Raw genomic sequence first — 13,238 nt, 5'->3', positions numbered from 1 at the left:
CATTTTAGTAATATAAATCTTGATTCATGCTTCCCAATTCCCAACCTGCTGCTTACTGCATTTTTGTTCTTACAGTATTCATTACTTTGAATTATTCTTCCTATAAAACCAGAAGGAATTGTGAAAATATTTTATCTTTTAATAGTAAGTCCTTAGTCTGCAAGAATATCTGGAAGGTTGGGAGCCATTCAAGAAGCACTAAGCATTCCACCAGCACAACAGATGAGGATGCTGAAGAAATATAATGAAGTCACCCGGCCAAACTGAATGTTTCACACTCTCCCCCAAATGATTCCATTTTATATTACAATCTCCATTAAAATAATAGTGAAAAAATGTTTTTAACCCCTCTGGTGCTCTAACTGCACTGTACTTCTCTTTGGAAATGTCTTGCAAAAGCTGACTGAAATTTTACACATCAGGACAAAAGCTAAGTTTAATCAACAAAGCTACAACACACTCATGTCAGCTCTTTTAACTCCCTTTCTGTTTAAATAACATATACATCCCTAAAAATGTTTACGTTTTGTCTAACTTACTCCTCCTAAAACTTTCACCATTGTGTCTTAGTTGATTTATTAATCTAGTTTAGAATTCTGACATTTAGATACAAGTTGTAAATATCGTATACAAATTTTTAAATTAATTGAACTCAATGGAGTAAGTAATTACATCTGTAATTGCAAACTTGATGACTATGGACACTCTTATTACCACACTGAATCTCATTAACTTTAGGAGAATTCTTTATGCTAATGTGTGCACTCCCTGCCAGTAAATGTTTGCAAGACTGGACTCAAGAGTTTTCTAAAAATGATTACACTTACTCATCCACAATTTACCAGTTGCTGTTATGGAAATCAAAGTATTTTTGCTTAAAACAAACCAATCGGACCCCTTTGAAGACTAGCCACTCGTTCAACAGTCAGGTAGCGCACACACTCTCAGCCTGAATGATTAAGTCATTAAAAGCATTTAAATGCTACCGAAGTTCCTTTAACAAATCCCGAGGGCAGGTTTCATGCCTTAGTACCACACAAAGGTTTTACACCACAGGAAACACATTTCAGCATGTGAGCATTGCAAGTTTATAGTTCTTTACGCTTGCAGATGTTACAAGTTTTTCAGTTGTAATATTAACTGTATACACTCACAAGTATTATATAGTACAATGCCTTCACAAGTAAAAACCAGGAAACATGACATACATTTTTAATAGATTGTACAAAGTTTTCTCTCACAAGTTAGTATTACTTCTGACTTTATCATTCTGCATTAAAGTTTACAAAAGTTTATAGTGATTATGACTCCCCATGCTCATGTTAAAATGCTCAAAAAACCCCAGCCACAAGACTGAAAATACCTGCTAACTGGAACTGGAAACTGAACAACAGTATTTCTCTGTTATTTACATATCAGAATTATATATTTTGAAATGTGAAACTCTGAAACTCTTCAAAGATTAAATGAAAGATAATCTAAGTTACAGTTGAGTTGGTAAAAATTTGTGTATTTCATACTGTATTCTGCCTTTGAACAAAACTTTTACTTTAAAAGGTTTGGTTTGTATTACTGTAGATTCATCATAAAAGGAAACTTTTAAACATTACTTTGTGTAATTTCTACAGTCAGATACATAGTTTCAGAAACTGTAACATTTACATGGGGGCAGATTAATTTCAGTTAGCTGGTACTATATCAAAAGATAAAGCACACTGCCAAATATACCCAATGGAATATTATATGAGATTTTTCATTAGCTTCTGATATTTTTATCTCTTTCATGTAATTACTTATATTTTTCTTACAAAAAGATTCATTATATTTTTTATGTGAGGTCATTTTATAAAGGTGGAACAGGAAAGGTGCAATTATGAGTAAAGCTCAGTTAAATATTCATTGCTTAAATGATGCAATGTAATATAATTAATGTGCTAATAAAACTTGCAGCCAAAATTTTCACATAAATCTTTATCCATGTCGCATTTGGAACTATTCCCTTCATAAGTAACTGCAGAAGTTATACAGAGAAAATCTGATTCTTGGCTATGGAATTGGACCTCATGGTAGGTTCAGAATAAGGTGAACCTTTTTTAAAAATTATTTTTAAACACAATAATGCAATATGGCTCTCAAAAAACTACAAATGCATGAAACCAGCATAGAGAGTAGCTTAGAGAGATTGCTGAATACTTGGTGAAAAATTAAGCATTGCTCACAGTAGTTTTAAAACATTCACACTCCGTAAATTATAACTCACATTATACAATTCAGTGGTATTAATCATAATTCATGGTAATCACATATATTGCCTAATATAACTTTCTCATGTTCTTGCATGTTTATTTTTGCTGCCTTATTTAGAAGATACTTATCTACACATTGTAAATACTTCAAATAACCAGGAAAATGCCTTGCATTTACAGTTCTGGCAAAACAAATGAGTCAACTGCCATAAATTATTTTAATGAAATCATGGTATTCTCATCAAAATCCTGGTCAGCTTTCTGACAGATAGGAGATGGTTACATGAAGGTTTATCCAAACCTTCAATCACAAACTTCTAATCACATCTGAATTGTTCCCACATATGAAGAACTGTATTCATAAATAACAAAAGTATCTCTAATAGGTAAAAATTCATGAGTGAAAAGCAATTATGTCAGAGAAATAACTAGATTTACACAATGATAAATACAATGGAAGAGGCAATATAATACTGCTACACAATTAATGCATGCTTCTTGTATGTCATACTTCTACAAAGAGAGGACTGAGAAAGTTGTGACGGTTACATACTCTATTTCCTTGTGCAAGAACATACAGAATTATATTTTCATTTGAGTTTATGATAAATGAATACCATTATTTTCTGAAGAAATAAAAAGCAAATAAGGGCAAATATGTTGCCACTGGATGTTGCAATATGGATTATCTGCTGTATTCATTTCAAATAATATTTTCTCACACTTCTGTTGTACACAGTAACCTTTATTTCAAAGTTGTTAAAATGTCACATTCAGGAGTCTCTTCCAAATTTAGTATTTTAAACCTTGCAATGTAACTTTAAATTCATTAATGAATCAGTTTGGAAATTACATGTAAAATTAATACTTCACGTTAATAGTTTACCTGTTGCAGAGTAGTTAAACCTTAATGAGGACTAAAGCATTACATGATACAATCACAAAGAGCTATTTACTCTTACATCACTTAATTACAAAGAAAATTCAGCCTTAGTTTTCAATGAATCTCAAGATAATTTATATAATTTCTAGAATATAAAGCATGTATGGTGTAAAGTGAAGGACCAAAAGTATAAATTAATCTGTCATAAAGTATTGAATCTATATATTACCCAGGCTTCAGAATAACCAAGTATGTTTAAAAACTTATTTTGATGATACAAAATGCTGTTACACACAGACTGAAATATATAACAAGTATCTAAAATAATGTACATAATATGTATACTAATGTCTGTTTCATCTTTAACTATCAAAAATAATATCCATTTCAGCTTTTAATTATATTGAAGAACTTAAGGATTTTACAATCTGCAGTCTCAATCCACAAATCAGAGAATATAGCAGAGACCATGGGATGATGCCCAAAGCAATTAAGTCTCTGAAGACTAAGTAACTCCAGAAGCTCTCAGTCAGTCATGGAAGCATGCCGCTTAGTTACTTTTATATAGTCTCATTATTAACACAAAGAGAAGTTAGGAGCAGACAATCTACAAGGCATACTGTTGCCTTGGCTGCATGGCCATCAGAAATACTGCTGTGCAAAATGCAGGGCTGTACACAATGTTACTTGGGTTAAGCATATGGGAAAACCAGCCAACATATTTCATCTGGATTAAACATTGTGGACTAAGAGGCAGCCACCATCAGCCGTTGTATACCAGAATTGTTTGGTTTCATAATATAGTTTGGGAGAACTACCTCAACACAGTCTACTCGTGCTGATGCTCCTGATGCTGCCATTTCTGGTGCCCGAAAATCTGCTGACTCCACATCCTCGGCTGTTCGAGCCACTGTACACTCTCAGGCGATGGGAAAGGGCACTCTCCATCTTCAAATGCTAAGATGAGAAAAATCAATTTCAATGCCCAAAAGATGGAACTGCTGGTGCAGAAGGTGTCTAAATACAACCAATGCATCTATGGCACTGAAGACTTGTGAGACTTTACCTAATTCTGTATCAAGGGCCTAAAATAAAAAGCACTGCAAAGACAAGTCTTATATACAGAAACTGGAAATCAAGCTCTTTCATGATTCGATCATAATAAAAACATATGGACACGCGATTTCAGGAAAAAAATGTTTGCGTGCAAAATGTAAAGATTTTAAAAACACACTACTGACTTAAAATATTGCCTTCCACACAGGATCCTAAATTCCCATCGGTTTTGTTTATGGTGGAAATGGATCTGATCTCTAAAATTATTCCCTTAGTTCTTAGAGTTCCCGCTCTACAACTGGAAAGGTTTGCTCAACTGATTGTAGAGAAAGGTGAAATCTTCACAGTTTTGACCTCTGTTCACACACAAATTTCTTTCCCAACACAGCCTTCAAATTCTTGAGGAAGGGCATTCTAAATTTCAGTTCAGATCCACTTCTGCTTAACTGATTATGTAAATAAACAGAATGCAGAGAAAATCTCATTAGCCAGTGCAAAGCTCCTGGCAAGATCAAGACTTTACGAATAAATTTTTTATCCTTTTTTTTTTTTAAAATACTCCTTTTTTTTCTCTTTTTATTTTGCATCCACTTTCTGGATTCCTCTACCTGCTTCCTGATAACTGGCTTTGCATGGTTAAAAACAAGGTTAATTACATGAAAGTCCACCACAAATTTTCTTATGATATGCCCCATGGCACATAATTAGATATTCTTTGTGCATCCTCGTTTGTGGGTTCTTGCTCACCACACTTGGGGAACACACTGCATTTTGGAGCACAGCTGCTCTGTCAGAATAGTCTACTGAATAGGACTTAGAGCAGGAAAATGGGCTGGGATAGTGGTGTGGCTACAAGGAAACGATACATCTGGTACTTCTATACAGTATCTTAAGACCATTTTCCTGAATGTTGGAGCTATATAATCCCTAATGTATACATTCACAGCATGACCCTGAAATGTCACATTTGGTTTACGAATCACTACTTGAAGGATCCTTTGATACAGAAAACTGAAAATTACCACTTAACATTTGGTATTTTCTATTTCATGATGTTTATCTCAGAAAAATCTGGAGGAATGCTATCCGGAAGATACAAGAAAATATGTGCCCACTTGCAAGATTAAACGACCTCAACTAAACTTCTGTCCCTTTTCCAGAAAGTAATGTGTGTTTCTTAACCTTGTATCAGTGTTAAAAATGCTGATTTCAGTGGACTACTTGAACATGAGAAATTCATGTTTGCAAGATTTCAAAGTATATCTAGTTAAAAACATTCAAAATACAAGTAACAGCAAACATACAGCTATTCTGTCAGGGAATTTCAGTATTAATATTCCCTGAGGGAAGTATGAGCTTCAGTAGATTAGAGTCACAGGGTAAATACACCCTAACAGACACTAAACCTTGGAGCCAAAGTCACATCTAGTAAACTATACGTGACTCTGGTGAGATCAATGATTTTGCTGTAAGATGTCTGCATTTGGACAAAGAAACACAACATATCAGTAACACAGGTGACATAATAATTGTTCCATGTTCTGGGACAAATACACCTGTCTAACAATTATGAACCCAGGACCCATTGCAGTTACCTAAAATCAAAACCAATGAAACTGAGCAAGATTGACTGTATCATTCACTGCCACAAAGGTCACCTCACTGGTTTTGCTCAAAAGATTCAGTATTTGGTAAATAATATATTTGACAACTTATATTTTGTTTACAGTGTAATAATAGAGTGCAAAGTAAACAACTGATTCGTAAACACTGCACTACTGATCAACTTGAATATATTATTAATTTAATATAAAATGACTACTACTTGGGATCTGGGTCTCCACTATCTTGAAGACTGATGAGAAGCAGGCTCTAAGTTTCCCACTACTAAAAGTTGACTAAAAATAACCTATGTTTCATCACGATATACAATATACGATTCAAATCTCTAAAGAATTCAGCACATGCTTTATACTCTTATTTACTAGTTTTGCATGGAATGAATGAATATAAATTAGACACAGACCTAGTTTTAGCCTGCAAGACTGAAAATGCAGTTTTGGCCCTATTTTTCCATTTACTTTGCCAGACAGCAGGAAGAAGACCTAACTTAAGATGCTGAATAATTAACAGGGATGAAGCAAGTTCAAACAGTGTTAATGAATATCTGATGACTAAAAGTTAACTGAATCAGCTAACGCAAAAACCAAGAGCAAAAGAATTTTACTCTTAACACAGGTTTCTTAGTAATCCTTTTGATTCCTATTTCTACTGAAATATGGCCTAAAGACAGCATGAACAGTTATCAAAACCAGGATTATTTCTAAAGGGAAAGCCAGAGAAATAAAATGGGGATGTGCTAGAAAAAGACAAGGATTAATTCGAGATGAAAAATATCATGACTCAATAACTATCTACATATTAATTGATGAAGAAGGATGGAAGTAGTCAGAGATGGCAAGGAGCACCTCAGGAAATGAAAAAGCAGAAGGACAACCCCTATTGCTGCACATGAAATATCTGTATATAGTTACAGTTATGCCCCCTCAGAAGAATGGTCGATTTCTTCATAGGTGATCTCCAGTAGTTTTAACTGTGGAGTATAGTTTAAAAGATCTGGAAGATCTCTACTGACAGGCTCTCCAAGGTAGTTGCCTTACCGCACTATTAAAAATGAGTTTGGCTGCAGTGGCTGTTTGACAGCTGGGCTAAAGAGAACATCACAAGCAAATTAACCCCATCCAACACACACTGCGCTCTGCGGAATGGGTGCCAAAGAGGAGGCCAGTGCAAGACTTCTAAGAGACATAGCTTTAAAAGCAAAAAACTAGAGCAACTGCAGGGCCGTACTGCGATCTTCTTATTTGGTTATCAGAGAACTGTTAAAGGTAGGCAGAGAGGTGATACTACATTAGGAAGTATGGCAAATAATGGGCAAGATTTGTTTCACAATCCAATGACAGGAAGTGAGCTGCAACACAGAGCTTGTGAGCTTTAACAGAACCAGTCCACTGGAGACACTGAAATGGGAGAAGCACGGAAAAGCCATACGTGCTAAAAAGATGGCTATAGGGCATAAATACTGGAGATAACTGGTGAATATAATCCACAAATGTATTTCAATAAGAAATACAAAGATTAACAGTTCATAAAAGAACTCACTGACCAGCTACAGGAAAATGTAATTGTTGTAACTAATGACCATTGTAATTTATTCAGACATATGTATTCTGCAGTTTTTCAAAAGTAATCGTCAATCACTTTTTGTATGTGCAAGAATACAAGCAGTTGAAAGTCATCAAGTTTTGCATGATTATTTTTATTTTTCCGTTTGCATAAATAAAATGCCTTGCAGTACAGTGAATTTTTCAAGGCTTGAGGGGAAACAGTAGCACAAGGTAACCTTTTGTACACCACAGCTGATCACAGGTTAGGCGCTGTCTGCTTGCTGGCCTTTAGGGAACTGCCGATGCGCTGCAAGAACACAGGTTACAGGATATCCCTTCCCTCTCATGTGGAGGGACAAATGGCCACTGCTTAAGTTCACAGCCCACAGCATCTGCAGGCACAGTTTCTACACTCTGATACAGCTAAGGATGGCAACAACTAAGAATGTCATTCTACATGTGCTTATCTCAGAACCATCCATCCTTAATCCAACAACCTATTAAATGACAGAAACACACTGTCCCAGGGCATCAGGTTAAGCCATTACTCAAAGATAACAGAGGAGAGTGACATACAGTGCAGTGCATACAGACACGCAGAGGAGGTGTGTGTTACCTGCAAGTCAACGCTGCATCAGTACTGCAGCTGAGAAACATGTGCTTCTAGTAGTCTCCTACTCCAGCTGGGAAAAAGAAAAGGTCTCCGATGGTCATGGCAGGTAAAAACCCCATGCTGTTCTCAATGCATTCCAGCAGTCATCTTCTCTCTATTTAATTCCTCTTGCAGTTTGAATTGTGTGCAGGCAATTTTACTGTGTAGATTTTTTTTTTTTAATCACGTAAAATTAAAAGGATACTGACTTAAGGTGTTCTGAGTATAATGAGCAATTTCCTTGCATACGATAAAACAACCATACCTGAGAAAGCAGAGCACAAAGTCTAAGCGTAACTAAATTAGATCTCATTAATAACAGTCAGAGTGAACTCTTTGTGTGTTTAGCTCCCGATTGTTCTGGGAGGAGCTCAGGGTTCTGGTATAATTAAGAACAAAATGAGTGTAAGGTTGGCTAGGGTGATTCTCTATGGTTATAAATGTTGTCCCCTCCTACCACTCTGTGCTATGAAGTCTTTATCTAAAATTTAGCCCTACTAATCAGATATAAACTCTTCTGAAAAAAGAAATCACTTTTGCATCTGTTAAATGGAAGTTTTACAGAAGCAAATAAGAGATAAAAAAATACAAAAAAATTTTGTGTATGAAACGGGCCTACATTCGAGGCTCTAATTTCTGCTCTGCCTTCTCTTTGCCCATTTGACACATTAAAATTATACAGCATGAACACCACCAGATAAGAACCACTAATTACAGTTTAAGTAATATCAGGATTATCCTAGATGGCAGAAGCAGTACTGGTGTATGTTCACTGCAATACAAGGAGTTCTGTCTATATCTTCTCCCAGAGCGTCCCTTACTGGAGATACGGCCAAAAAAAAAAAAAGCCACTACTGCCTTTAGACAAGAATAATTAAGACAATTTTTCAGACAAGTTTGACCCACTATATATGTTGGAAAAGCATTCTTACAATGAGAAAACAATATAATACATTTTTCTGCATCTTCTCTGAGCAGCAAATATATTTAGTTTAAAAAGCCTAAAGGGAAGACACATAGGAGTAGCTGCTTACTAAAATATTGGCAATATTTTAATAATGTAGTGCCAAAGTAGTAAGTCATCTGGAATATGATTTATTAAACTCAGCCAGAGTTACTATTTGAAGAAAACAGGTCATCATGAATGATGAAAATATTTGTAATCTCAGAGTGTGGGAAACAGTTTACAACTTTATAATAAACTAGGAAGAAAGTGGAACAGCATTTCAAAAAATAGCAGTCTAAAGCTAAGCTTTTAAACCTATATTTAGATGCCGCTGGACAGATTCTCCGCTGATATAAGTTGTCTGTTCCACTGACTTCAACACACTTAAGACAACCTGCAATTTTTGCAAATCTACTTCCTAAAACAGGACTTTGGAAGTGGTAAGGATGTTAGGAATATAAATGTTATTGAAGTCAATGGGACTAATGTTCTTAAGTCACAAGAATGCTTTTTATGACTCCATTATCAGGTTAATGGAAATAATAATCACTTCTATTTAGCAAATTTGACATCTGAAGAAAGGTAACGGATTGTGACGTTTTCGATGTCTGAATATCTTTCTGAATCTTCACTGGCTCATTCCTGCTGAGATGAAGCTAAAGAAACAAGCAAGGCCATATCTGCAGTATTTCAACACTACAAAAGCTGAGAAATGTTTATGCTTATCTCAAAAAGTCAAAGCGCAGTGGTATTGAATTGGGGAACAAAGACGAAATAACTTTACCCTACACTGTTTCAAAAAATATTTTGATAAATCACCAAAGGTGCTTCTAATATATGCCAGTTTTTATACTAAAATGATTATTTAAGAGGAATGCCAGCATTCAATACACACACACTCTATCTATACAAGAAGTGATTAATCTGTTATTATTCTGCTTAATTTCTCAATTTGGAATAAAGTCTTAGCTACAGAAGGGTGTAAGAGTTGTAACTCTCTACAGGTTTGGATACTTCCAATTTGCAAACTTAACCTCTGCAAAACATCTACTATTATTTTATACATATTCTGCCAAGGAAGAATCTAGTCCACTTTATGTTGTTTTTTTAAAAACAAATTACTATGTCCTTTTTATACAGTTTTTATGATGCTGCTTAGAAACCTTAATCCTTTGAGTCTCCTTATACACAGTCTCACCACTTTTAAGAAACAACCAGCATATGTAAGAGTTACAAGTAATTTCAACAAATATGTATTTATGATCATTTCAACAGGAGCAGGACAACTTCCACTACTTTGCCTTGTTTCCGTCTCATTTGTTTGCTACACATTTTATAGTTGTGGATAATTGGCACATTAATTTGGTGCAGATCTACATGGTAGCTTGGTAGTGGAATTAATTAAAACTTTGGCATTCCCAGTGCAGCATTTAATATTCTGGCTTATTTTTCAGGTGTGAAAGAGTTATAGTATTGCTAGGTGATTGGCCAGGGAATAAAAGAAATAACAACCCAACTGTTTTAAACACTTTGTAAAATAAATAAATAAATGCATAAATAAATAACCAACCATCCAACCCAGGGTGGGCGGAGGGGAAAGGACCTGTATACTCCCCACCACCACTTTATAGACCTTCTACTTTCTACAATGCTACCTCTGTATTTTGGGGGAAAGAAAGAAATGGAAAGGGATGTTAGAGAAAAATGTCAATTTTTCACATTATATTTACAGAAAAAAATAAAAGTACACTTGAAATTTAAAGGACAGAAAAATTCCATTTTATGAAATTTCGTAAGAGTAAATTCTTCTGGGTGAAAAATGGGATTCTCCATGTCACCCCCCCCCCAAGTTTTTGTTACAATATATATTTAATTGTGAAGACAAAACAGATACTTTCATTATATATGCACAAAAATATTGTTTTCACACCTTCATTATGCAGAAGGAAAAACTTAATAGATGGTATCCCTCGTTTCCATTTCTCTTTGAAATATTTTTCATGGAAAATTTTAGATGAGACTGACCTTCTGTGCCTTTGAATTACTGTAAGAAAACTTACCCATTGCCCTTTATCAAGGAAGATACTCAAGCATTGATAGTAAAATATTATACAAAATAGGACAGTTTATTTTTCACAGAATTTTTGAAAACCATTCTTTTGTGGAACTAGAATGCACAGAAGTACTGTTGTCAAGTAAATAGTGGCAGTTAAAACCCAGAGATTCATTACAACTTGAGACATTTGCAGAAAAAAGCAAAACAGAAGATTACAGACTTGACATTATATTGCCTACAATAGGTAAGTCTAAACAAAGATTTTTCAAGTAAAGTCTGAATTTTGACAGCAAACATCATTAGCAGCAATTCTCAGAAATAAGGCTGTGAGGCTAAAACATATTGCCTCTATTTTCACGTAGTTATATTTTATTACAATCAAAGCCTAAAAACATGCAATCAAGAATAAAAAACCATTGGTTTATATTTTAAGACTGAAAACACATCAATATAAAATGGCTAATTTTAACAAAAGGAAAAAACCACCCACCCTATCATCATCATATCCATAAAGTCCTTTTATTCCTGACTCAAACCAGGAATAAAATTACAGGTACGTAATATTTTGGCAATGCAGGAAGACTGCACTAAAACAACTGCAAACCAAGGGGACAGAGATAATTGGACAATAAGTATCTTTCAGAAATATACTGATTTGAAACAACAAAGAACAACAGAACAATGCATGCAAACATCTTCAAAGGAGTATCAAAGTGCTGATCAACACAAAGAATCTTACGATGTAGTTATATAATTTGTGATAAAAGCTTACCATTTCTGGTTGATTTCAGCCAGTTTACCTAATAACCACCAAAACTCGCCTTAGGCGGAGAGCAGATTTGATGTTGCAATACACCAACAAGTTTGAACCATCAGGACTGCAACATGTGCCATTTAAGTTTAATCTTTCCACAATTTTCTGGTGAAAACTAAAACTTTGTGACAGGAGGTCAGACTGCCCAGCCAGGGCAGAGGGAATGCACATCCCAGCGCGTCCTGCCTGTCAGGACACCCACAGCCAGTTCCTCTGGCAGCTGTGGGACAGGGACCAGCCCAGGTGCTTCCCCCACCTCCTACCTCCACTAGTCTGCACTGAGGAGACCCACCCCCAAGCCAAAAGTGCTGCTTTTGTCTTTCAGCAAAATGCAGAGTGATGTTTTTCAAGCTTAAAAGGAGAAGGGAGAAGGTACTGATGACTGATACTTTGGAAACTTCTCATTCCTACCTCTCATGGCCAGCTTACCACTATTTGTTACTCTGCTAACCACACACAACTCCATCCCTTGTCCAGGCAGAAGAAACAGTTCTCTTCCAAGCTGTCTACTTCCTTGACTGTGTGTGTAGAGACAAACACTAACGTATCTCCCCTCAACTTCTGTTTTCTTACACTAACTATCACATTATTTTTAGGGCCCTTCCATATAACACACTGCATTCATTCTTTTTCCTATCAGATTAGGACCTTCTTTAGCTCTTCCCCATCCTCATTTCATTTGGAGCATTTCCAAATGAGGTCTCCCTTATTTTTTTATACAATGTCTCAAACGCTTCTTTGTCTCTAGTGAAAATACTTTGGCAAAGAACATTTGGCATTGTCATGGCTCTATTAGATCGATGACTCATAGACATTTTACAGCCTACTAATACACTCATGTCTTTTTTTTCAATATGATTTCTTATTGAAGAACTCCTAATTTATAACATAAATTCCTATTAGTCCCTCAGTACATGACCTTGCACACTGCACTATTACATTTCACCCAGTTTTTAATTGGTCTAATCTTCAGAATTACATAGTTCTTCCAATTTTAGAGGCTGTACTTGAGAACTTGATCTATAATTTTTACTCTTCACAAAGAAAATTAATTCTGAGCAATAGCTGAAGACCAAGAGAAATCCTGGTTTTCCCTAACATTAGCTGCTAGGGACCCACCCCTTTGGTAATGTCTCCATTGTACATTATTTCCTAATAGCACAGTATTGCAGAAAAACAATAGCTGTAATACCTACTGTCAAAAAAACCAAAAAAGAGGTGAGAAGCCACAGCTTCAGTTGGGAAACAGTGAGTCATTAGGATGAGTACAACAAATACAAGTATTTTCTCATCAATTACCAGCACCTACAGTTTCTCAGACACTAGTGACTCACCATTTACAAATGCAGTTTCTACAATTTTTCAATTTTACAGATGTCTACTGAATAAAATCCCACAAAACCCTGAAAAGGTGTTTT

At 35.3% G+C, this 13,238-nt stretch overlaps 1 protein-coding gene across 8 annotated transcripts in view; it reads right to left on the bottom strand.

Moving 5' to 3' along the window:
* The window catches only part of LRRC7 (leucine rich repeat containing 7), a 178,057-nt gene that overhangs the window by 70,550 nt on the left and 94,269 nt on the right, over positions 1-13,238 (bottom strand). The window contains exon 1 of one of the 8 annotated variants that reach the window (XM_052800649.1): positions 3,948-4,080. The exons of 6 other annotated variants lie outside the window; for them this stretch is intronic. Coding sequence is in view for 1 of the 2 variants with exons in the window: in XM_052800650.1 (XP_052656610.1) it covers positions 4,080-4,086 (7 nt within the window). In the remaining variant the exon portion in view is untranslated. Of the gene's footprint in view, positions 1-1,064; positions 4,087-13,238 lie in introns of those variants that run through there. One more of the 8 variants, XM_052800650.1, reaches the window with a different exon arrangement.

The sequence above is a fragment of the Harpia harpyja genome, chromosome 11 (genome assembly GCF_026419915.1).
Source record: "Harpia harpyja isolate bHarHar1 chromosome 11, bHarHar1 primary haplotype, whole genome shotgun sequence".
NCBI classification, from domain to species: Eukaryota; Metazoa; Chordata; class Aves; order Accipitriformes; family Accipitridae; genus Harpia; species Harpia harpyja.
This window is presented reverse-complemented; position numbering and strand designations above follow the sequence as displayed.